This window comes from Oncorhynchus kisutch, linkage group LG8 (genome assembly GCF_002021735.2).
Source record: "Oncorhynchus kisutch isolate 150728-3 linkage group LG8, Okis_V2, whole genome shotgun sequence".
Classification (NCBI taxonomy): domain Eukaryota; kingdom Metazoa; phylum Chordata; class Actinopteri; order Salmoniformes; family Salmonidae; genus Oncorhynchus; species Oncorhynchus kisutch.
In genome coordinates, this window is record NC_034181.2 from 52,635,025 (window position 1) to 52,661,002 (window position 25,978).

General features: G+C 40.3%; 1 protein-coding gene across 1 annotated transcript in view; it reads left to right on the top strand.

Annotated features, from left to right (window-relative positions):
- The window catches only part of LOC109895304 (ALK tyrosine kinase receptor), a 150,935-nt gene that overhangs the window by 80,046 nt on the left and 44,911 nt on the right, over positions 1-25,978 (top strand). The window contains exons 8-14 of the mRNA XM_020488917.2: positions 6,177-6,342; positions 11,436-11,583; positions 13,547-13,654; positions 16,756-16,894; positions 22,152-22,322; positions 22,610-22,708; positions 22,911-23,069. Coding sequence (XP_020344506.2) covers positions 6,177-6,342; positions 11,436-11,583; positions 13,547-13,654; positions 16,756-16,894; positions 22,152-22,322; positions 22,610-22,708; positions 22,911-23,069 — 990 coding nt within the window. The remainder of the gene's footprint in view (positions 1-6,176; positions 6,343-11,435; positions 11,584-13,546; positions 13,655-16,755; positions 16,895-22,151; positions 22,323-22,609; positions 22,709-22,910; positions 23,070-25,978) is intronic.

The window sequence follows — 25,978 nt, forward strand, 5'->3', positions numbered from 1 at the left end:
GTCAATTCAATGAATAATCCAGAGTTCAAAGGTCACAAAATAAACATTTGATTCAGTTGCTAAGTTAGTTCAATTTAGTTAAATGCAGATCATTTAGTTATTTAAAAAAAAAGTAAATCCACAAAAAATGTATTATAATCCAATAGGAATTGTAGGAGAGACAATCAGCAATGCAGAACTTAATCTGATATGCTAACTACTCATTGGTGTCAAAAGGACATCCTTATGTGGGAGTCTAAAGGGGATGTTCAGGTGAATAAAAGAGAAGAGCAGTTGCCGATAAAGTCAATCAAAATGAATCTGGTTTAATACAAGTTGCAACATGGGGACACCTCCCGCACAGAAGCAGAGAAAATGTCTAACAGGCACTTATATATTTATCAGACAGTAACATATGTTCTGTTAACACCAGCCCAAGAGGCTGGGAGGAAGTCACAACATCATTGGCTACAGAATCAGAGATACATTATCAGTCTACCTCCAGTCTGATGTCAATCACTATCAACGGATACGAGATTAATACATAATAAACAGCATTGAGTCTAGTGACCATCAACCTGTGACACAAATGATCTAAAGGAACAGGTTTATACAGCACATTTACTGAGCAATTTTACTTTCAAAGTTATCAAACAAACATTTCCCCATTGTTACTCACACCATGGCCTTTTGCGCTCCCATTCCTGTGTGTGACCCTGTGGGAGCACATCTTGAGAGAGAGAGAGAGGGGGGGGGGTATGTTCACCAACCAAGAATACACAAAACACCATATTGGTCTTCAAAAATATCCTCAGTGTACAACGTAAAACACCAGATAATGCATGCAGAGCAGAAATAGGCCGATACCCGCTAATTAATGATCAAAATCCAGAAAATATCTGCTAAAGTCTGCATCCACCTAAAAGGAAGTGATTCCCAAACCTTCCACAACAAGCCATCACCGACAAGCTGGTCTGCAAGTTGGTCTTGGGGCTCTGTTCATAAACACAAACAGACCCCACAGAGCACCAGGACAGCAACCCAATTAGACCCAACCAAATCATGTGAAAACAAAAATATATATAACTATAACTATCCAATGTGAGTAATTAAGAAAAATACTGAGCAAACTAGAATGCTATTTGTCCCTAAACAGAGAGTACACAGTGGCAGTATACATGACCACTGTGACTGACCCAAACTTAAGGAAAGCTTTGACTATGTATAGACTCAGTGAGCATAGCCTTGCTATTGAGAAAGGCCGCTATAGGCAGACCTGGCTCTCAAGAGAAGACCGGCTATGGGCACACTGCCCTTAAAATGCGGTGGAAACTGAGCTGCACTTCCTAACCCCCTGCCAAATGTATGACTGTATTAGAGACACATATTTCCCTCAGATTACACTGATCCACCAAGAATTTGAAAAAACATCCAATTTTGATCAACTCCCATATCTACTGGGTGAAATACCACAGAGTGCATCACAGCAGCAAGATTTGTGACCTGTTGCCACAAGAAAAGGGCAACCAGTGAAGAACAAACACCATTGTAAATACAACCCTTATTTATTTGTATTTATTTTCTATGTTGTACTTTAACTATTTGCACATAATATGACATTGGAAATGTCTTTATTCTTTTGGAACTTTTGTGAGTGTTGTTTGGTTCTAAATGAAGAGTAAAAACTCACAGACGATTAGTAAAGCTCAAGCCAAGTTTATTCACCCAAAGGGTCAGATAGCTGAACAGACAAAGATATGTTCCCACCAGCACAAGTATATATACCCCAATTTGGGTGTAATCTCCTCCTTCCCTCTAAACATTACATCTTTATTGCAAGGCAGGAAGTTAAGTGATGTGGATAATAAACTGTTCCTTCTCCCTTAATGTGACCTGACCTGACCTCGGCCCCCATTCCTCACGAATCCCCAGCTCACCCTTATCAGTGAACTCAAACATGTTATTGCCTTTCCCATACTTAGTACATTCCGAGACCCTGGCTCATATCCAACATGAATTGACCAAAACATATTAATTCCTCCTACAGATAACCATTATTTTCTGGTCCATAAGATGCCTGATGATTAACAATATTTCAAGTTTATAAGTCAGAACCCATCAGTGTAATGTTTAATGTACATTTTTATTGTTTATTTCACTTTTGTTTATTATCTCCTCTTATGGATAGGGGAGACGCTAGCGTCTCAACTGGCCAATTGCCAGGGAAAATGCAGAGCGCTAGATTCAAATAAAATGCTATAAAATTCAGACTTTCATTAAATCACACATGTAAGATACTCAATTAAAGCTACACTCGTTGTGAATCCAGCCAACATGTCATATTTTAAAAATGCTTTTCGGCGAAAGCATATGAAGCTATTATCTGATAGCCTGCAGCCATCCTCACCAGCAGTAAACAAAGGAGCTAGCGTAGCAGGCGCTACACAAAACGCTGAAATAAAATATGCATTAACTTTGACGAGCTTCTTTTGTTGGCACTCCAATATGTCCCATAAACATCACTATTGGTCCTTTTGTATGATTAATTCCATCCATATATATCGAAAATGTCCATTTATAAAGCGCGTTTGATCAATAAAAAAACAGCTTAGAAAAACGCAACGTCACTAAAAAATATTTCAAAAGTTGCCTATAAACTTTGCCAAAATATTTCAAACTACTTTTGTAATACAACGTTAGGTATTTTTAAACGTTAATAATCGATCAAATTGTAGACGGGGTAATCTGTATTCAATACATGAACGAAAAGAAAAAAGCTCTGCTCTTCATGTCTTGCGCAACTCACAAAAGTGTCCCCTGTTCCGAGTTTGCCTACTTCCTGATAAAACAAAGGAATAACCTCAGCCATATTCCAAACACTGGCGACATCGCGTGGAAGCGGTAGGAACTTAAAATAGGTTCCTATTAAATATCCAATGGCAAAGACATATAGGGAAGAAAATAATAATTCTGAACAGTTAGTCCTAACTGTTCAGAATTATTATTTTCTTCCCTATATGTCTTTGCCATTGGATATTTAATAGGAACCTATTTTTGCCTGCTACATAAGTTCTGTTATACTCACAGACATGATTCAAACAGTTTTAGAAACTTCAGAATGTTTTCTATCCAAATCTATGAATAATATGCATATCTTATATTCTTGGCATGAGTAGCAGGAAGTTGAATTTGGGCGCGCTATTTATCCAAAGTGAAAATTCTGCGCCCTAGCTTTGAGGTTTTAACTTGCATTTTCGATGTTAACATACATTTCCCATGCCAATAAAGTCCTTGAATTGAATTGAAATTGAGAGAGAGAGACAGAGAGAGAGAGAGAGAGAGAGAGAGAGAGAGAGAGAGAGAGAGAGAGAGTGACTTACACGTAACCTTGTAGTCTTCAACCATAGACGTTGACCATGATCACAATTTAGTGGTCATGGACAGTGGTGTAAAGTACTTGAGTAAAAATACTCGAAAGTACTACTTAAGTAGTTTTTTGGGGTATCTGTACTTTACTTTACTATTTATAGTTTTGACAACTTTTACTTCATTACATTCCTAAATAAAATAATGTACTTTCTACTCCATACATTTTCCCTGGCACCCAAAAGTACAAGTTACATTTAGAATGCTTAGCAGGACAGGAAATTGTCAAATTCACACACTTATCAAGAGAACATTCCTGGTTATCCCTACTTCCTCTGATATGGCGGACTCACTAATCACAAAAGCTTAGTTTGTAAATGATTTCTGAGTGTTGGAGCGTGCCCCTGGACATCCTTAACTGAAAGAAAATGGTGCCGTCTGGTTTGCTTAATATAAAGACTTTGAAATTATTTATACTTTTACTTTTGATACTTAAGTATATTTTACTTTTGATATATTTACTTTTGATATTTTTCAAATCAAATACTTTTAGACTTTTACTCAAGTAGTATTTTACTGGGTGAATTCCACTTAACTTGAATCATTTTCTACTAAGTTATCTTTACTTTAACTCAAGTATTACAATTGGGTACTTTTTCCACCACTGGTCACGGTCAATGATTTGTGCCAATTGCATAATAAGAGGCCATATCTAGCATTGACCACACACCCTGTTCCTTTCCTTTCTCATTGTTCATTGTTCAGCAATGTACAGTGGGGAGAACAAGTATTTGATACACTGTCGATTTTGCAGGTTTTCCTACTTACAAAGCATGTAGAGGTCTGTAATTTTTATCATTGGTACACTTCAACTGTGACCACATGCTATATATGGTCCCTTACAGCCATTCTTCAATGGAAATGCCTAAAAAGACGTCACAATGCTGTAGAGACCTTGGGGAATACGTGGAAAACGTAAACTCATTCGTAGCTCATTCACAGCCATATAAGGAGTCATTGGCATGAGGCGGTTTAAAAGAATGCGTCACTTCCTGGTTGGATGTTTATCTGGGTTTCGCCTGTAACATCAGTTCTGTGGCACTCACAGACAATATCTTTGCAGTTTTGGAAACGTCAGGGTGTTTTCTTTCCTAAGCTGTAATTATATGCATAGTCAAGCATCTTTTCGTGACAAAATATCTTGTTTAAAATGGGAACGTCACCTAGTCGCAAGAAGTTAAACATACAAATTCTTCTATCAATGACTTAAAGATTGCTGTACATCAGCAGAACCTATCCAAATTGAAGCAGCTGGAGCAGTTTTGCCTTGGAGAATGGGTAAAAATCCCAGTGGCTAGATGTGCCAAGCTTATAGAGACATACCCCAAGAGACTTGCAGCTGTAATTTGTGCAAAAGGTGGCTCTACAAATTATTGACTTTGAGGGGGTGAATAGTTATGCACGCTCAAGTTTTTTTGTCTTATATCCCTGTTTGTTCCACAATAAAAAATATTTTGCATCTTCAAAGTGGAGGGCATGTTGTGTAAATCAAATGACACAAACCCCCCCAAAATCCATTTTAATTCCAGGTTGTAAGGCAACAAAATAGGATAAATGCCAAGGGGGTGAATTCTTTCGCAAGCCACTGTATCATTCTTTACTGCCTCGTCATTTCTAAACTGGTTAAATCATACTGAACACTGCACTTACCATTGTTTCAATTTACTACAGTGAAACATGGCAAAATCAGTTTGAATGCTCAGCTAACTCAAACTTTTCTCCTCATTTGCAGTGTAATCCCAGTCTGTAGCGAATGGGGAGTTACTTTTTGCCTAGATTTGCATGAGATTAGTCTTCTCAGATAAACATGGCTGGACCACAGATCGAGTCACTAAATCCTGATTTGGGGGGAACGATGGAAATGGTGCCGTTCCCACTGTCCAGCGTGGCTGTCAGATGAAAATGCCGTATTTGACCATTCATGAACATACTAATCTCGGGTAACCCAGAACTAAAGTCTTTGGTAATAGGTCAGATGCTCAATTAAGTTCTGGGTCCATATGTGATCAGAGAAGAGATAGAATAAGGATCAGAACCGGAATGAAGAGCTCCACCCTCTCTCTTTGTAAGTTACCGGAAAGTCTGTGGGCCAAATGTCCCCTTCCCTGGGAAATCATGCTTTGTCCAAAGCACTAACTAATGCTGCTCCTAATTGCTGCTCGTTATCTCACTCATCCCATTGTGTCATGAGAGATCTACAGATACCATTTATGTTTACGTAGTCTGTCCATGAGAGATTACAAACATACAAACACCCAACTTCAGAAACTATGTGGAATACATGTTCTTGATCCTAGAGTCATGAAATGTTCGGAGTACATATAGGGGATTCATTGCCTTCAAATCATTTGAAAAATGTAAATGGACAAAATAGAGTTTGGAGATTTTCTTCAGACAGTGATGATAGGCATTTTTTACTACAGTGAAATATGATGAAGATGCTTATTTTATTTATTCCGTTATATCTCGCTCACAATCAGGAGTTAGACGAGTAGAACGGAAAAATTGTTTCTGGCATTTCACTATGTTGGGGTTTATTGATGTGAGACTATAGAGTGTTTGTTGAAGTGAAATGAAAGATGAGGCACAATTTGTGTGATGGGAAATGTGATGAGTTTGAACAGTGTTCTGAATGATGAGTGTCTTCATTTGCCTGTGTGTGTGTGTGCGTGCATGTGTGTGTGTGTTTGCGTGTGTGCATGCATGTGCAAATGTGTGTGTGTACGTGTGTGTGCAAATGTTCATGTATATGTAATCAATGTGTTTTACAGACACCAAATGGGCCTTTCACACTTGTGGGGCAGTGGGTTCAGAGGGGCCCACCCCAACCCAGTGTAGCAGCTCATATCGGAACAGCAACATCAACGTTACCGTGGCAACCAGAAGCCCATTCAAAGGCATCCAAATCTGGAGAGTGCCGGAGACTGGCAGCTACAGGTAAATCAAAACACCGGATGCATCTCAATAGTCTTAAGTGGCTTCCTTTCATGGTAGGTGTAACATATAGGCTGAATCTCAAAATCGAAATTGGCTTAATTTCATGATAGGTGTAACATACAGTATAGACTGAATCGCAATAGTCTGAATTGGCTTGGAGATGTAGCACATATGCTGAATCTTAATAGTCTAACTTGGCTTTAACGGTAGGTGTAGCACACAGTCTCAATCTCAATCATCTAAATTGGCCTCCTTTCATGATAGGCGTAACAAAGGGGCTGCATCTCAATAGTCTAATTTGACATCCTTAGGAGAATGTCCAATACAGATTTGCTTTAGACACACATGCACAGACACACTATCTCTCTCTCTCTCTCTCTCTCTCCCTCTCTCTCTCCCTCTCTCTCTCTCTCTCTCTCTCTCTCTCTCTCTCTCTCTCTCTCTCTCTCTCCCTCTCTTTCTCTATCTCACTCCAAACCCTCAAGCGGCCTTCAAAAAATCTATAGCCTCGCTCTCTCGTCCACAGACAGCAATCGTCTATCGTTTCCACCTCCTTAAACGAATGGGGCATTACTGGCTAACCAGAGTCTTTGGGTTAGAGAGTGTGGCTCTAATGGTTAAATAGCACGACTCACACACTTATTACACCCGGCTCCAGTAACCCACAACCACACAGTTATTAAGAGGCTGCTTCTTATGCCTCTATTTCTCTCTCTCTTTTTCTGTCTCTCTCACCTGGACTCCATTACTTTGTTGATTACCCCTCTATATCTGTCTGCACCTCAGGTTGTTCCCTGCGTCAGCATTGATGTCGTTATTTTTTCCCCTGTCCAGAAGCTGTTCCTGTTCTATTTCATTTTCATGGCCATTGTTTATGAAATGTTCTCCCTCTACCTGCTTCTCGTCTCCAGCGTTGATCCCACAGAATGCTAACACCACTAAAGGAAGCATCAGGGAGTTAATGTTTTAGTTGGTGATGTCGGGTCCGGGTGCCGTCGCTGATGGAACCGGGGGTGCCTCAGCTAGCTCAACGGGCTTCCACACCTTAGCTGGCTCGAGAAGTCTTCTTGCCTCGGTTGGCGTGGCAGGCACCCACCCCACATCATGCTTCAGCCAGCCCGTCAGGCTCCCATGCCTTAGCGAGTTCAGCAGGCTCCCACGCCTCAGCCAGCTTGTCCAGTGCCCATGCCTCGGCCAACCCGTCAGGCTTGCCCAGATGGGACACCGGGTGGCACCCCTCGAGGGGCAGGGTACTGTCATATGCCTGTTCCCGCTCCCCCTCTCTGGCGCTCAATATTGGACTCACCTGGACTCCATTATTTTGAAGATTACCCCCTCTATATCTGTCTGCTCCTCAGGTTGTTCCCTGTGTCAACATTGATGTCGTTATTTTTTCCCCTGTCCAGACACTGTTCCTGTTTTGTTTCATGTCCGTTGTTTATTAAATGTTCTCCCTGTACCTGCTTCTCGTCTTCAGCAAGAAGTCTTATAATGCACTATACCACCTGTGTGTAACGCATTATTGGAATGCTCTTAATATTAACAGCATTACAGATCAGCGTCACTGTTCGCCCACAGCACCTTTGTTATTGATTTTGTTTTGTTCATGAAACAGAGAGAAGTATCCAGCAGTGCGTATGCTGCTGTGCAATGAAGAAAAAAACAGTATTCATTGTTTGCAGTAACTTATTTGTTGTTGATAAATTCTAAACGGCCTTGGCAGTTTCACCACTTAAATATTTTAGCTTTAAAGGTGCAATATGTAGAAATCGATCTGCCATTACCTGGTTACAAAAATGTTGATTATGTGATAAAACAAGTAGAAAGAATCACTGTGAAATATATATACAGTACCAGTCAAAAGTTTGGATACATCTACTTATTCAAGGGTTTTTCTTTATCTTTACCATTTTCTACATTTTAGAATATTAGTGAAGACATCAAAACTATGAAATAACACAAATGGAATCAAAAAGTGTTAAACAATTCCAAAAATATTTTATATTTGAGATTCTTCAAAGTAGCCACCCTTTGCCTTGATGACAGCTTCGAAACTCTTGGCATTCTCTCAAACAGCTTCATGAGGTAGTCACCTGGAATGTATTTCAATGAACAGGCGTGCCTTGTTAATTTTTGGAATTTCTTTAGTTCTTAAAACTTCTTTGGGATCGGGACCCCTTCCGCGGGATATTGCGCGAACATAGGGTAAGGTGATTAGCATGAGGTTGTAAGTAAAAAGATAACAAGAACATTTCCCAGGACATAGACATATCTGATTTTGGCAGAAAGCTTAAATTCTTGTTAATTTAATTGCACTGTCCAATTTACGCACAATTTTGAACATGAAGAGTTATTAACCTCTAGTAACTCCCCATCCCGGGTCCGGGAGCGTAATCATCGACTGACACTAATTAGCATAACGCAACGGACATAAATATTAATCGAAAATATTCCTATTCATGAAAATCACAAGTGAAATATATTGAGACACAGCTTAGCCTTTTGTTAATCACCCTGTCATCTCGGATTTTCAAAATATGCTTTACAGCCAAAGCTAGACAAGCATTTGTCTAAAAAATATAGCTCTGTTTGTTCTTCACGTTTGGCTGAGAAATCGCCCGGTAATTGCAGTCACGAAAATGCCGAAAAATATTTCAAATTAGCTCCATAATATCGACAGAAACATGGCAAACGTTGTTTATAGTCAATCCTCAAGGTGTTTTTCAAATATCTATTCAATAATATATCCACCAGGACAATTCGTTTTTCAGTAGGACCAATTGGAATAATGGCTACCTCTGTATTTTACGCAAGAATCAATCTGAGAGCCATCAGGTGACCACTTGCGCAATATAGCCGCTTACGGGTATTCTTCAACATAAATGCTTAAAACTGGTTGATAATCTGGTTGATAGCCCATTCACTGCTCAATTGGGACGCATTGGAACGCAGAGCTTTCAAAAGATGAGTCACTTCCGGATTGAATTTTTCTCAGGCTTTCGCCTGCAATATCAGTTCTGTTATACTCACAGACAATATTTTTTACAGTTTTGGAAACTTTAGAGTGTTTTCTATCCTAAGCTGTCAATTATATGCATATTCTAGCATCTTGTCCTGACAAAATATCCTGTTTACTACTGGAACGTTATTTTTCCAAACATTAAAATACTGCCCCCTAGTCACAAAATGTTAATAAACAAATTAGGCACATTTGGGCATTCTTAATAGAACATTTTGAACAGAAATGTAATGGTTCATTGGATCAGTCTAAAACATTGCACATACAAGTGGCCAAAATCTAAATTGCACCTTGGCTGGAATAATACATTATAGCCTTTCTCTTCTCAGTTAGATTTGGGTATGTCATTTCCGGCAAAAATATGGCTTACTGATACTCCCGTAAACCCAGCTCAATGGCTATCTAGCTAGCTTTGTTTGACCCCGATTGGGGCTTATTTGACAAAGATACAGTTGTTCAAGTGATGGCCGCCCACGTCATCGGCATGCCATAAAGGTCTATAGGACACCAAATATGGTATCCTATAGGATATACTACACCCCCAATGAAATAGTGAACTCTTGTTACCTTCTAGGATCTCTGAGGAATAGATACGAATGTGATTTGACTTGTTCAAACAACATTTAGGGTGAGATTTTCACAGATTCCTTTCTTTGCAAATTGAACGAGTGGAAATACAAAATCCATCGTGCATGATATATGGACCTTTATAGAATATGAAAAAGTATTTTATCTAACAAAATTACACTTCATCTTATATCTGGTTCCCTTTGGAAGATAAGTCAGAGCAAGATTTCAGAATGTAAGTACACATTTCACCTTCAGAGGTGAATTTATCAAACCTATCGCGTTGAAAAAAGTGTTTTGTTGTCAGGAGCTCTCCTCAAACAATAGCAGGGCATGTTTTCTTAGTAATAGCTACTGTAAATTGGACAGTGCAGTTATATTAACAAGAATTTAAGCTTTCAGCCGAAATAAGACACTTGTATTTACTCTAAAATCTTAGTTCTTGATATAACGCGTTGAATCACTTACAACTGTCCCGTTGACGGAACGCCGATCCTTAGGACAACAATAATAAGAAGAGACTTGATTGGGCCAAGAAACACTAGCAATGGACATTAGACCAGTGGAAATATGTCCTTTTGGTCCGATGAGTCCAAATTTTAGATGTTTGGTTCCAACCACTGTGTCTTTGTGAGATGTGATGTGTGGGAGTGATTTGCTGGTGACACTGTCAGTGATTTATTTAGAATTGAAGGCACACTTAACCAGCATGGCTAACACAGCATTCTGTAGCGATATCCATCCCATCTGGTTTGCTATAGTTGGACTATCATTTGTTTTTCAAGAGGACAATGACCCAACACACCTCCAGGCTGTGTAAGGGCTATTTGACGAAGAAGTAGAGGGATGGAGTGCTGCATCACATGACCTGGCCTCCACAATAACCCAACCTCAATCCAATTGAGATGGTTTGGGATGAGTTGGACCCCAGAGTGAAGGAAAAGCAGCCAACAAGTGCTCAGCATATGTGGCAACTCCTTCAAGACTGTTGGAAAATAATTCCAGGTGAAGCTGGTTGAGAGAATACCCAAGCTGTCATCAAGGCAAAGGGTGGCTACTTTTAATAATCTAAAATCTAAAATGTATATTGATTTGTTTAACACTTTGGTTGCTACATGATTCCTTATTTTTATTTCATAGTTTGATGTCCTCACTTGTATTTTACAATGTAGAAAATAGTACAAATAAAGAAAAACCCTTGAATGAGTAGGTGTGTCCAAACTTTTGACTGGTACTGTATATATAAAGATTGTATTTTCAGTTGTTTAAAGCTGGAGTACATAACCAAAATTAAAAAGACTCAAAAGCTAACCTTAGGGACGGGAAGCATAGAAATAGCACACATAGAATGGATCTACAGCTTATCAGACTTGGTTTCTATGGGGATGACAGATCTATAACTCACATGTCTATGTGCATTTGGTGGGGTAGACCTTTAGGTTGAATTATTTCTAATGCCATACACTGGCGGTTCATGCCTTTCCGTTTGTGTTTATGTCCAAAACAGGATCACAGCTTGTGGGGCAGCTGGAGGTCGCAGTGTATTGACCATGGCCAAGTCACATGGTGTCCAACTCACAGCAGACTTCCTGCTTCAGGAGGGCGAGTTGCTTCACATCCTGGTGGGCCAAAAAGGAGAGGACGCCTGCCCCAATGTGAGTACCATCTTCCCCAAACTATTCTGAATAAATGTCAAGGCTCAACACTTTCACACTTATGCCCCATCCCAAATCAGCCACTATCTCCTACCTCTGAGGAAGGCACTTAGAGCTAAAAGGACTGCGTAGATCCAAAAAACATTTCTCACCCCAGGACACTTCAACTGTTGACTGTCCAGGAAAATTAAGAAAAAGGAGCACTCTGTTTCTGCATCGATCAGAAATATTTATTGACAGGACAAACCATCACAAGTTAAATGGTTCTGGGTTAATTGATATTTTGGGGGGGATGAAGTGCATTTGGGGATAACTTTTTCCAGGACTGTGTAGATCTAAGAGGACTTATATCTATAAGAAGGGCCTGATAACTTGGGGGGAAAAACAAATACAATGAAGACAGACCTAGGTAAAACCAGGGTTCTTATTCCGGAGTCTTTGGGGCTATAGTAATGCCTCATTTTGCCTTCTGATAAGCCACGTGGAATATATCACTTATACTTTCACTAATGCTTTATCACTTATACACCTATACAAAATTCTGTCAGATCTTCAGAAGTCCATAAGTAGCCTATTATAGACTACCACATGGCCTAACTCGACATTCCAAACTGGAATGTTGAAGTCTCAGGGATACGGAAAAAGAAGAACATCCTCAAAACTCCTCCCACACCATAAGGGAACACGTTTGAATTGTAATCCCATTGATTGCCTTGCCATTTCACCTGTAAACGTTGTTGGAATGAATTTACTCTCATTCCATCATGTTGTTTTTGGCCTCATCCCGGATTTGTCTTACACTTTGGGGTTCTCAGTCAGGAATCATTTGGAAAATGGATCAAATATATTGGAGGAAAATGTCAGACAAGGAAAAGCAGAGAGGTGGCCCAGACACATTGTCAATGGGAAACTGCAGTCATTTGAGGTCTCAGACTCTCAGTTCATTTCTATCAGGTCTATAGTCCCGAAGGGAGTAGATACTCCCAAAGGTGGTTGGTGCTATAAAAATGATTAGTTCAGGGTGTTGGTGTGTTCAGTGTTTCTCAAACAGCCTCCCCTCTGTAGGAGTATTAATATCCTTTTAGGCTTTTACAAGCCACGCACGCATGCACACACACACTCACACTCACACACACACACGGGGTGGTAGGCAGCGTAGGGTTAAGAGCATTGGGCCAGTATCCAAAAGTTCACTGGTTCGAATCCCAGAGTCAGCCAGGTGGCAAAATCTGCCGTTCTGCCCTTGAGCAAGGCTGTTAACCCCCAACAACTCCCCGGGGCGCCGATGATGTGGATGTCATTTAAGGTAGCCCCCTGCCTTAAAGTGTTGGGTTAAGGTGTTGGTTTAAATGTGTAAGACTCATTTCAGTTGTATCCCCTTACACACACATACAAACTATGTGCCTCAACCCTAGCAGGATGGCAAGAGCAACAGGTGGGGGTTAGGGGTAATTCTGTGTGAAATTGAGCTCTCGCTGCTCCCATACTGGCCAAGGTTGATGAAAAGTTTTGGGTTGGAAGGACGGTTCTGACTTGGCTGTTTGGTTATTATTACCTGTCCTCAACACCGCTAGTCGTTAGGCTCTTGATACGTCTCTCATTTGTTACAATAGCCCAAGTTGCCGATGGGCAGATTGGGTAGAATAACACACTACATGCAGTAAAAAGCCTGGTCCCAGATCACTTTGTGCTGTCTTGCCAACTCATATGGTCTTGGTCACATCTGGTTTGGCTGGACAATGACTGTTGAAGTTGCAAGACACCACAAACAGACCAGGCTACTAGGCTAGTAAAGGCACAATTCTAACTAAAGATCTGAGCATGGAACTTGACTTCAGGGGATATCTTCCATTGACATCAATGCATGATTTATGAGGAAGCCTGGATTGCACAGACATACAATGTCTCGAATGAGTGATTAAAGAAACTGAGGGATTCACTCTTTTTCTATTCTCATTGGTAGACCAACGAGATCCTAAACAAGATCTGTGTGGAGCAGATGCCATTGGAAAACAAGACGCGGGTCCAAGGGGGCGGAGGAGGCGGAGGCGGAGCCACCTATGTGTTCAAGGTAAGGAGAGAAGGCCGCGTCCCGATAGTCTTATAAAGCTTTCCCAGTTTTCTTGCCCTCCTTGATCACTGATATGGCTAAAGATGTATTTCATATTGTTTTCAACTGTCAGATATGCGTAAGAAGGAAGGAAGAAAGGAGTCTGATGAGGAACAGAAGTTAGGAAAATAAATGAAAGGAAAGGGGATATATTAGATGATTTAGATTTATGAATATGTTTTTTATATGTCCCTCAGCTGTTCCTTTTTAATTGAAGCTGGGCTGAAGCGGGTCTAAACACACATCCAATAAATGTATAATATATGCTAGAGCAGAGGTACACATTTCCTGGTTGGCAAAGTTCCAGATGAATATTGTCATTTATCGGCGAAGTAACAAACCCTCACCTCGCAACCCATGAGAATCAAAACTGTTCACACCCAGGGCCTCCCGGGTGGCGTAGCGGTCTAAGGCACTGCATCGCAGTGCTGAGGCATTGCTACAGCCTCGGTTTGATCCTAGGCTGTGTCACTGCCTGACCGTGCGCCCAATAGGGTGGCGCACAACTGGCCCAGCGTCGTCCGGGTTAGGGGGCAGTTTGGCTGGTGGGATTTCCTGAACCCATTATGCTCTAGCGACTCCATGTGGCAGGCTGAAGCCTGCAAGCTGACTTTGGATGGTGTTTCCTCCAACACATTGGTTCGGCTTGCTTCCGGGTTAAGAGAGCAGTGTGTACAGGAGCACTGCGCCTTGGCAGTTTGTGTTTCGAAGGGTGCATAAGTCTCGATCTTCGCCTCTCCCGAGTCCATTGGGGATTTACAATCTTGTCTCATCGCTGCAACTGCCAATTGGGGGGAAAATGTATAGCGTAAACAAAATATATACAGTAGCAGTCGAAAGTTTGGACACACCTACTCATTCAAGGGTTTTTCTTTATTTGTACTATTTTCTACATCGTAGAATAATAGTGAAGACATCAAAACTATGAAACTCATCCCAAATATTCTCAATGGGGTTGAGGTCAGGTGATCGTGGAGGCCAGGTCATCTGATGCAGCACTCCATCACTAACCTTCTTGTTCAAATAGCCCTTACACAGCCTTGCTGTCATCTAGTGGACATTTTGCTCTATTGCCCTCAGCTATGGTTAGACTGTTGTTGTTCATGTTTTGCTGTGTTCTAGTGTACTATGGCATATTTAGCTTTCTTATTCTTGACACTTCTCCCAGTCATATTTAAGGTTAGAACTACCTTTTAGTGTTCTGATACCTCTAGTTTGGAGTTGTATTTTTATGATAACATAGCATAGTATTTCAATGTGTATAGTATTGCTTACTAGGTGTGTCCAATCAATTGTGTAACCAATCCCTCTTCCAATTAGGGCAAATTGATAAGCTGTTTAAAAGAGGACCTCGTATTCCTCTTTTTTTGTACTCGAAATGCGTCGTTTAAAAAAAATATATACATATATTGAACATGCCATACTAATAAAGGCATTTTAATCAATTATATGAAGAGTGCCTTCGTCCTCCTTTCTTTTTGATGACCAATTTACCCCTTTACCAAAGATCACCTTCTATCTACGAAAACGTACTATTGTGTACCTTAGTTGCTCTTCCCTTCCTCCTCTTTCTACAGCCTGGAGGTGTGTTGGGTCATTTTCCTGTTGAAAAACAAATGATAGTCCCACTATGTGCAAACCAGATGGGATGGTGTAATGCTGCAGAATGCTGTGGAAGCCATGCTGGTTAAGTGTGCCTTGAATTCTAAATAAATCACTGACAGTGTCACCAGCAAATCACTCCCACACATCACACCTCCTCCCCCAAGCTTCACTTTCAAAGTTAATCCATTCACCTACTCTGCGTCTCACAAAGACATGGCGGTTGGATCCAAAAATCTCAAATTATGACTCATCAGACCAAAGGACAGATTTCCGGCGGTCAATGGCAATTACTTGTGTTTCTTGGCCCAAGCAAGTCTCTTCTTCTTATTGGTGTACTTTAGTAGTGGTTTCTTTGCAGCAATTCGACCATGAAGGCCTGATTCACGCAGTCTCCTCGACACAGTTGAGATGTGTACGTTAATTGAACTCTGTAAAGCATTTATCTGGGCTGCACTTTCTGAGGCTGGTAACTCTAACTCATCCTCTGCAGCAGAGGTAACTCTGGGTCTTACTTTCCTGTGACGGTCCTCATGAGAGACAGTTTCATCATATCGCTTGATGGTTTTTGCGACTGCACTTGAAGAAACGTTCAACGTTTTTGAAATGTTCCGGATTGACTGACCATTATGTCTTAAAGTAATGCCGGACTGTCACTTCTCTTTGCTTATTTGAGCTGTTCTTGCCATAATATGGGCTTGGTCTTATGTAAATCACCCCTATCTTGTCACAACACAACTGATTGGCTCAAATGCATTAAGTAGGAAAGAAATTCCAGAAAATTACTTTTAACAAGGAACACCTGTTAATTTAAATGCATTCCAGGTGAATACCTAATGAAATTGGCTGAGGGAATGCCAAGAGTGTTGAAAGCTGTCATCAAGGTAAAGGGTGGCTACTTTGAAAAATCGCAAACATTTTTTTGGGTTACGACATTATTCCAATATTTCATATTATTTGGCAATGTAGAAAATAGTAAAAATAAAGAAAACCCTTGAATGAGTAGGTGTGTCCAAACGTTTGACTGGTACTATATATAAATATTTATATATATATATATATATATATATATGTATGTATATATATATATATATATATATATATATGTATGTGTGTATTTATAAAGATTAATTAGAATAATGTAGTAAAATGCCTAACCTGGTCCCAGATCTCCTGTTCACACCCCTCTTATTGGCAGATAGAACCATTTCCAGTTTCCAAGCTAATTTACTGCAATTCTACACGTTTTGCCAGTTTCAAAGCTAATTTCCTGCAATTTACACGTTTTGCCATGGGCCGGAGAGAAAATGCTACAGTTTTTGCCATACCTTATGTGTGATCTTATGGAACCAGGGATCAAATGGGTTCCAATTATTTTTATTTTTTTGTCGGTCCATCTGTTGAGTATGGCTCTGCTAGAGATTGATAACGTCACACTGACTAATTTGCCATGGTAACAGGTGCAGAGGGGTGTCCACATCCCCCTGATCATCGCAGGTGGGGGTGGGGGACGTGGGTACAGCAGCCAATCCGAGGGCCAGGATGAGTTGATGGATGACCCCGATGTACCAGGGCGCAACGGGAAGTCTGGAGCAGCAGGTAAATCGCTGTGTGTATTGTGAAGAACTGCTTGACTATATGTATGTTTCCGTGTGTGTGTGCCAGACCTGGGATGACTATAGTTGTAACTATGGTTTGTGGAAAGTAACAACATTTCTGGGGGATCGAAGTTACTTTGGAGAGGACTACAACAAAAAATTACAACTTAAAACTACTTGAATACAGATCTGAGAAAGCAACTACTTTTTCAAACTGAATTTTTTATTTATTTCACCTTTATTTAATTACAATTTAGCAGATTAACACTGGAGTGATAAATGAGCAGATGATGATGTGCAAGTAGACATACTGGTGTGCAAAAGAGCAGAAAAGTAAATAAAAACAGTATGGGGATGAGGTAGGTAGGGCTATTTACAGATGGACTATGTACAGCTGCAGTGATCGGTTAGCTGCTCAGATAGTTGATGTTTAAAGTTGGTAAGGGAAATAAAAGTCTCCAACTTCAGCGATTTTTGGAATTCGTTCCAGTCACTGGCAGCAGAGAACTGGAAGGAAAGGCGACCAAATGAGGTGTTGGCTTTGGGGATGATCAGTGAGATATACCTGCTGGAACATGCTGCTGGAATACATTTAAACTCAACAAATCCAGAGAATTATTTCTTTCAGGTTTTATTTGTATCATCACATTCCAAGTGGGTCAGAAGTTTACATACACTTAATTAGTATTTGGTAGCATTGCTTTAAATTGTTTAACTTGGGTCAAACGTTTAGAATAGCCTTCCACAAGCTTCCCACAATAAGTTGGGGGAATTTTGGCCCATTTCCCCTGACAGAACTAGTGTCACTGAGCCAGGTCTGTAGGCCTCCTTGCTCTCATACGCTTTTTCAGTTCTGCCCAAAAATGTTTTATGGGATTGAGGTCAGGGCTTTGTGATGGCCCCTCCAATACCTTGACTTTGTTTTCCTTAAGCCATTTTGCCCCAACTTTGGAAGTATGCTTGGGGTCATTGTCCATTTGGAAGACCCATTTGCAACCAAGCTATTTATTTTTTAAACTTTATTTAACTAGGCAAGTCAGTTAAGAACAAATTCTTATTTTCAGTGACAGCCTAGGAACAGTGGGTTAACTGCCTGTTCAGGGGCAGAACGACAGATTTGTACCTTGCTGGAAGGTTTGAACTTACAACCTTGCGGTTGCTAGTCCACCGCTCTAACCACTAGGCTACCCTGCCTGACTGATGTCTTGAGATGTTGCTTCAATATATCCACATAATTTTCCCCCCTTATGAAGCCATCTATTTTGTGAAGTGCACCAGTCCCTCCTGCAGCAAAGCACCCCCACAACATGATGCTGCCACCACCGTGCTTGACGGTTGGGATGGTGTTCTTCGGCTTGTACGGATGACACTGATTTGGTGTGTGTGTGTGTGTGCGTACATGCGTACGTGCGTGCGTATGCATGCCTCGGAGTGTGCCCGGAATCCATTCTGGTCTCCTGTATCCCGCTCCCTCTGTTCAGTTTTAGTTCACTAAATCTACAGCCTTTTAAAGGCGGGCTCCCCTACTGACTTCTATTAACAAAGCAATATAATTATTTACCACTCATCACAAATCTAATTTTATTTGTCACATGAGCCGAATACAACAGGTGCAGACATTACCGTGAATGCTTTATTAAAATTACTTACAAGCCCTTGACCAACAATGCAGAGTAAGAAAATAATTGTTAAATATACTATAGTAAAAAAAGTTACACAATAAATAACAATAACAAGGTTATTGTTATTAGGCTACATGCTAAGGGGGTACCAGTACCAAGCCAATGTGTGGGGGGACAGGTTAGTCGAGGTAATTAAGGTAAACTTTTAACAAGGCACGCCTGACAATTGAGGAGTGACCCCAATTGGCTTACTGCAAATGTAAAAGTGGTGACTAAACTCAACAAAAAGAAGAATAAATTGTATTATGAAGCCAAGCTCAATGATGTAAAGAATGATGGGAAAAAACTTTGGAGTACTTTAAATTGAATGGCTTTTTCATCACGTAACAATTTTATGTAGCCAATTATTTTTATGATTACTTGTGGGCAAATACCAACAATGAAGAGTGAGCCATTGAACACATGTATAAAAAAACTAATATTGAAAGAAAGGCATTGCAAGTTTGAATTTTGTAAAGGTAGTGGGAGAGGTGGAAAAAATATTGTTATTGATCAGCAATTGTCACAGCCTGACCATATAGAGAGCCCTTGTTTCTCTATGGTGTAGTAGGTCAGGTCGTGACTGGGGGTATTCTAGTTTGTTATTTCTATGTGGTGTTCTAGTTTATTTTTCTATGTTGGTGATTTGTATGATTCCCAATTAGAAGCAGCTGGTAATCGTTGTCTCTAATTGGGGATCATATTTAGGTAGCATTTTTCCCACCTGTGTTTGTGGGATATTATTTTGTGTTTTGTGCATGTGCACCACGTAGTCACGTTTCATTGTTAGTTTATTGATTTATTGTTTTTGCTAAGTTTCACTTTGTAATAAATATGTGGAACTCTACATCAGTTGCGCCTTGGTCCGTTTCTCCTCACGATTGTGACAGCAATGACAAACATGGAATTGACAACTTAGATGAAAAGCTACTGAGGATGGTAGCTGACTCTATAGCCACTCTCTGGAGGGAAGCAAAATTAATTCCGATACCCAAGAGTGGTAAAGCAGCCTTCACTGCTATAACAGCAGATCTATCAGCTTGCTGCCAGCTCTTAGCAAACTGTTGGAAAAAATATTATTTGACCAAATACAATGCCACTTTCTGTAAATACATTAACAACAGTCTTTCAGCATGCTTATAGAGAAGGGCATTGAACATGTACTGCACTGACACAAATTACTGATGATTGATTGAAAAAATTGATAAGAAGATTGTGGGAACTGTATTGTTAGATTTCAGAGCTTTCAGAGCTTTATATCTAACAGAACTCAAAGGGTTTTCTTTAATGTACACTTCTCTAATGTCAAACGTAAACTGTGGTGTACGGCAGGGCAACTCTCTAGGCCCTCTACTCTGTTCTATGTTTACCAATGAACTGCTACTGACATTAAACAAAGCATGTGTGTCCATGTATGCTGATGATTCAACCGTATACACATCAGCAACCACAGCTAAGGAAGTCACTGAAACTCTTATCAAAGAGTTGCAGTCTGTTTTGGAATGTGTGGCCAGTAATAGAAATTGTTAGAAATTCCACATTGTTTGCAAAGTCAACTTACACACAACACTGACACACACACTTACGCCACCAGATATGCCAACAGGGGTCTTTTCAAAGTCCCCAGGTCCAGAACAAATTCAAGGCAGTGTACAGTATAATACAGAGCCATGAGTGCATGGACCTCCCATCCATCTAATATACAGAGCCATGAGTGTATGGAACTCCCTTTCATATAATATACAGAGCCATGAGTGTATGGAACTCCCTTTCATCTAATATACAGAGCCATGAGTGTATGGAACTCCCTTTCATATAATATACAGAGCCATGAGTGTATGGAACTCCCATCTCATATACAGAGCCAAGAATGTATGGAACTCCCCTTCATCTTATGTAGCGCAAGTGAACAGCAAACCTGGTTTCAAAAAACATAAAAGCAAAACCTCACAACACAATGTCTCTCCAACATGTGACCTACTTGTTGTGTATGTATTGACATGTATGTGTAATTGATAGATGCACACACACTACATGCTAATGTTTTTAAATGGATTTAAATTGTGAAGTATTTTGTCTGTAATGTCTTTTTCGTTATATGACGGACCCCAGTAAGACTAGCTGTCATTTTTGTCGCTGGGTAATGGGGATCCTAATAAATTAAAGCATGTTTTCAGTGGTTTGTGCTCTAGAGTATCCTTTGGAGTGGATAGGTAATGTTAGTTTACAGTATTGCTAAATCAGCTTGTATACAGTTATTATTTGTTTCCTGTTTTTGCCAGCAAGGACAATTGAAAGTTTGATGTTTAGGGTTGAAGTTTGTGTTGCAAAATGCAAGGGATTTACTGTAGTATGTCATATTGGATAAGATACACTGAATTGGGGTGTATTCCAGTTTTGCTTGTGTAGTTCTGTTTATGGCAATAGAGAATATTATTGAGTATATTGTCCAACAGTAACAGTTTGAGTTTGTACTCAATAATTTAATTGGATTGGTAGTTATGTTTTAGTGTCTTTATGAGGGTATGTCTGCCTGGGTGTACTCCAGGTAAGACATCTGTTAAGTAAATCGTTTGACAGTCCTAAGAAAATGTGTTTGCTCCCAGATAGAAACATACATTAACATGCACACATCTATTTAAAAAACATTTATTCTCAGTGCATTTCTTGTACTTCTATTCCATCCCTAATGCATGCGTTTCATAGCCCCGCTACCTCTGTGCATTGTCATATTTATCTTTCTTACTAGTAAAACAAGACAAGACGACAACCTTGCATGTCTATTCCTTCACATTTTTTCTCTCTCCTGTTCTACCGTGGGTGCAAACACAACGCCTCTCCATTACCGTTATTTTGTACACATCTTGGTCTCCATTATTCACTCGTTTTGAGTTGACTGCACCTCGCAGAACATAATATATTGATTAGGCTGTTCAGTAGGCCTTAGGCTTACTGTGAGTGGAGCCTGGTGAGCGCGAAATGAAATATTCACTCTGCCAGTGCTGTTTGTTGCTGGCTTTCATAGGGTGTTCTTTTTTACAAGTTTTGGATTTACTTTTGTTTGTTTCATTCTCTCTGTAACCAAGAGGAGAAAGAGGAGGAGAAATTAGGGCAAGACGCAAGCCGGGAGAGTGTTGGTAGGTTTAATTGAAGGTTTTTAGTGCTGACTACAGCTCGAGCCTGCTTGTGACAGGATAGGGGGAGGCCCCAACTACAAATTACTGCCAAGTCTCTGTCAGATACAGGGGTATTTCCTGTATTTTTGGCTCGGTGCCGGAGGCATTCCTTGTGATGTTATTTCAGACAATGGACCTGAGTGTGAATGGGTGGATGTTAAGGAGTTTGAATCAAATAGTCATAATATTATCATTGCCCATCCCATGAAAACATCCAACATCTACATTATATGATGCCCCATGTGAAGACTTACTTGCAACTTTCAAATACTATGACAATCCAGGAATCAATCAATCAAACAACCACTCCATCAATGATGAATTGATGAATATCCAAGAAGTATCTGTAAATGTGTGTACATTATTTATTTCAGTGTATAACTGCCTTGGGGTTTTTCCTTTGTGTCTTTGTGTGTGTCAGGTGGAGGCGGAGGTTGGCATGACAGTAACCCTGGTTCTCAGGGCGGGAGACCCCTCATACTCGGAGGCCAGGGGGGGCAGCCCTGCATTAAGTTCAGCTGGGAGACCCGAGGGGGTTTCGGGGGAGGGGGAGGTGCCTGTACAACCGGTGGTGGAGGAGGGGGCTATAGAGGTAGGTGAAAACATATTTACAGTAAATATACAGTATATAGCATTCTAACATGAATATATAACAAAACTAATATGACATTACATCTCCAGTCTTGTCTTAACATGTTAAGGTAGGCTGTCCCTTTGCTATTTGTTGGTCTAACAAATTATCATTATCTTTCATTACATATTTCATCAGGTAGCACTTTAGATTAAATAAAACATTTATACCATTAAGGTACTCTGTAATAAGTTCACTGACTAATTGTGATATTTTATTACCACCACCATCCCCCTCCCTTTCTCTAGGTGGCAGCACCTCTGAAGCAAATGACCCAAAGCAGGATGGAGACGACGGCTCCTCTTTCATCAGCCCAGATGGAGAGACCTTCCTGGACCCTCTGAAAGGTAACAGATGATGAAATGAGAGACAATCACACTAACACTTTCTATGAACTATAGGGCGGCAACCGGCAAGGTAAAGGTTAGTGAGGTGGACCACAGTAGCCGGAAGTTGCTGGTTCAAGCCCCGGGCAGGGCGATTAAAGTGGGAACTGAACCATGACGGAGCATGTATCCTGTTGACCATGCCCGGTGTCTGTGCCTGTAGGTATGGAAAGTGATGGAGAGGTGATCATCGGCCCTGTGCTAAACTGTAGCCACTGTGAGACGGGCGATTGTCACAAGAACGAGGAGGGGACCTTGTGTTACTGTGACGTGGACTTTGTATTGGCCCGCGACGGTGTGTCTTGTATCAACTCATCAACAGGTCAGAGACACACACACTCTCTCTCACTCTCATACACACACAAACTGCAATTCAACACATTGTTTGGATCCACAGTTGTGGACAGTAAGTACAAATGAAACAATATTTGAAAAGTCATACAAATAGTTAGTTGACACACAAATGAGCACTGTCGTGTCTTGACTATCAATAATAGTGTTTGACTGTTATTTTATAAAAATTATTACATACCACGTTCAATTATTATGCCATTAAGTTAATCATTTAACAATGAATTAAGTAGTAATCTGGGGCACAATGGAAAAAGTTGTTTAACAAGTTACTTTCTCCCGACGAAACTCTAAAGATATACATATCTGTTACATCAGTCACAGTCAATTAATTAATTCCTATTTACCTTCAGTCTCATTCTGAATGTCGCAAATCTCTTGGATATCTACACGAACCCTAGCATAAATTATGAAATGTGTGATATACAACTAGGATTAATTATTTATTTACTAACTAACTAAATAATCACACAGAATTACATAAACATACAAACAGGAGAGTTTACACATTGATTACTACACAATGCAATGAAAAATCCCGGGTGGATTAAACTGATATGACATCTTGTTTCACAAAATGGCAGATTCAAAAGAGAAGGAGAGGGAGAGACAAAGGAATTCCACTAACGTACATACAGCTGATAACTATGCTCAAGGAAATGCAAATACTTTGCACATGAACGGCCACTCATTTGAAAGAATTGCCATGCACATATTTATGTGTGTATGTCTTTGCTGTCTGTCTGTTGAAAACACTCAATCCATCTACAGGGAGTAATTTGTCATGAAGTCTCGAGTTGTATGTCTCTGGTTGTCCACCAGAGATCAACCTGTCTTTTGTAGAATGGGTCTTTAGAATGGGTATTTCAGAGTACCACCCGGTGGTTCTCGGTTGAGTTTCCTAGACTATAGTACTTAAACAGCTGCAAACTGAATGTTCCTGTGAAGTCTTCTTCTTCGAGAGAGATAGTTTCAGAGTTTCCAACCATTTCGTACCTTTCAGCTCACGTTGTCGGTCATGCTGGTCTAATGTAGAGCTAGAACCATTTTACACGCCCGTAGCAACCCGACAATGTACTGGTCTCTAGAGATGTACATTTCTTACCCATTTCTGCGTGTGGACTGCATTCTCACGTTCTCTGGTCTAATGTACATTTCGTTAGCAGTCGTTTATGAGCACTCACCTTTGGAGGGCGGTTCCATCACGTTGCCACAATGTCTGTGCTCACATGGCCGAGGATCTCATTTGGAAGGCTAACATCACATTTAATCTTCTCACAAATAGTTTCATACTTAATAATATACAGTTGAAGTCGGAAGTTTACGTACACCTTAGCCAAATACATTTAAACTCAGTTTTTCACAATTCCTGACATTTAATCCTAGTAAAAATTCCCTGTCTTATTCTAAGAATGTGAAATGTCAGAATAATAGTAGAGAGAATTATTTATTTCAACTTTTATTTCTTTCATCACATTCCCAGTGGGTCAGAAGTTTACATACACTCAATTAGTATTTGGTAGCATTGCCTTTAAATTGTTTAACTTGGGTCAAATGTTTTGGGGACCCTTCCATAAGCTAAGATAAGTTGGGTGAATTTTGGCCCATTCCTCTTGACAGAGCTGGTGTAACTGAATCAGGTTTGTAGGCCTCCTTGCTCACACATGCTTTTTCAGTTCTGCCCACAAATCGTCTATAGGATTGAGGTCAGGGCTTTGTGATGGCCACTCCAATACCTTGACTTTGTTGTCCTTAAGCCATTTTGCCACAACTTTGGAAGTATGCTTAGGGTTAATGTCCATTTGGAAGACCCATTTGCGACCAAGCTTTAACTTCCTGACTGATGATGTCTTGAGATGTTGCTTCAATATATCCACATAATTATCCTGTCTCATGTAGCCATCTATTTTGTGAAGTACACCAGTTCCTACCACAGAAAAGCACCCCCACAACATGATGCTGCCACCCCCGTGCTTCACGTTTGGAATGGTGTTCGTCGGCTTGCAAGCCTCCCCCTTTTTCCTATAAACACAGTGATGGTCATTATGGCCAAACAGTTCTTTTTTTTGTTTCATCAGAGCAGAGGACATTTCTCCAAAAATTACAATCTTTGTCCCAATGTGCAGTTGCAAACCGTAGTCTGACTTTTTTATGGCGGTTTTGGAGCAGTGGCTTCTTCCTTGCTGAGTGGCCTTTCATGTTATGTCAATATAGGACTCGTTTTACTGTGGATGTAGATACTTTTGTACCTGTTTCCTACAGCATATTCACAAGGTCCTTTGCTGTTGTTCTGGGATTGATTTGCACTTTTCGCACCAAAGTACATTCATCTCTAGGAGACAGAACGCATCTCTTTCCTGAGCGGTATGATGGCTGAGTGGTCCCATGGTGTTTTTCTTGCATACTATTGTTTGTACAGATGAACGTGGTACCATCAGGCATTTGGAAATTGCACCCAAGGATGAACCAGACTTGTGGAGGTCTACAATATTTTTTCTGAGGTCTTGGCAGCTTTCTTTTGATTTTCCCATGATGTCAAGCAAAGGGGCAATGAGTTTGAAGGTAGGCCATATAAATACCTCCACAGGTACACCTCCAATTGACTTAAATTATGTAAATTAGCAGAAGCTTCTAAAGCCACAACATAATTTTCTGGAATTTCCCAAGCTGTTTAAAGGCACAGTCAACTTAGTGCATCTAAACATCTGTCCCACTGGAATTGTGATACAGTGAATTATTAGTGAAATAATCTGTCTGAACAATTGTTGAAAAAATTACTTGTGTCATGCACAAAGTAGATGTCCTAACCGACTTGACAAAACTATAGTTTGATAACAAGAAATGTGTGGAGTGGTTGAATAATGAGTTTAAATGACTCCA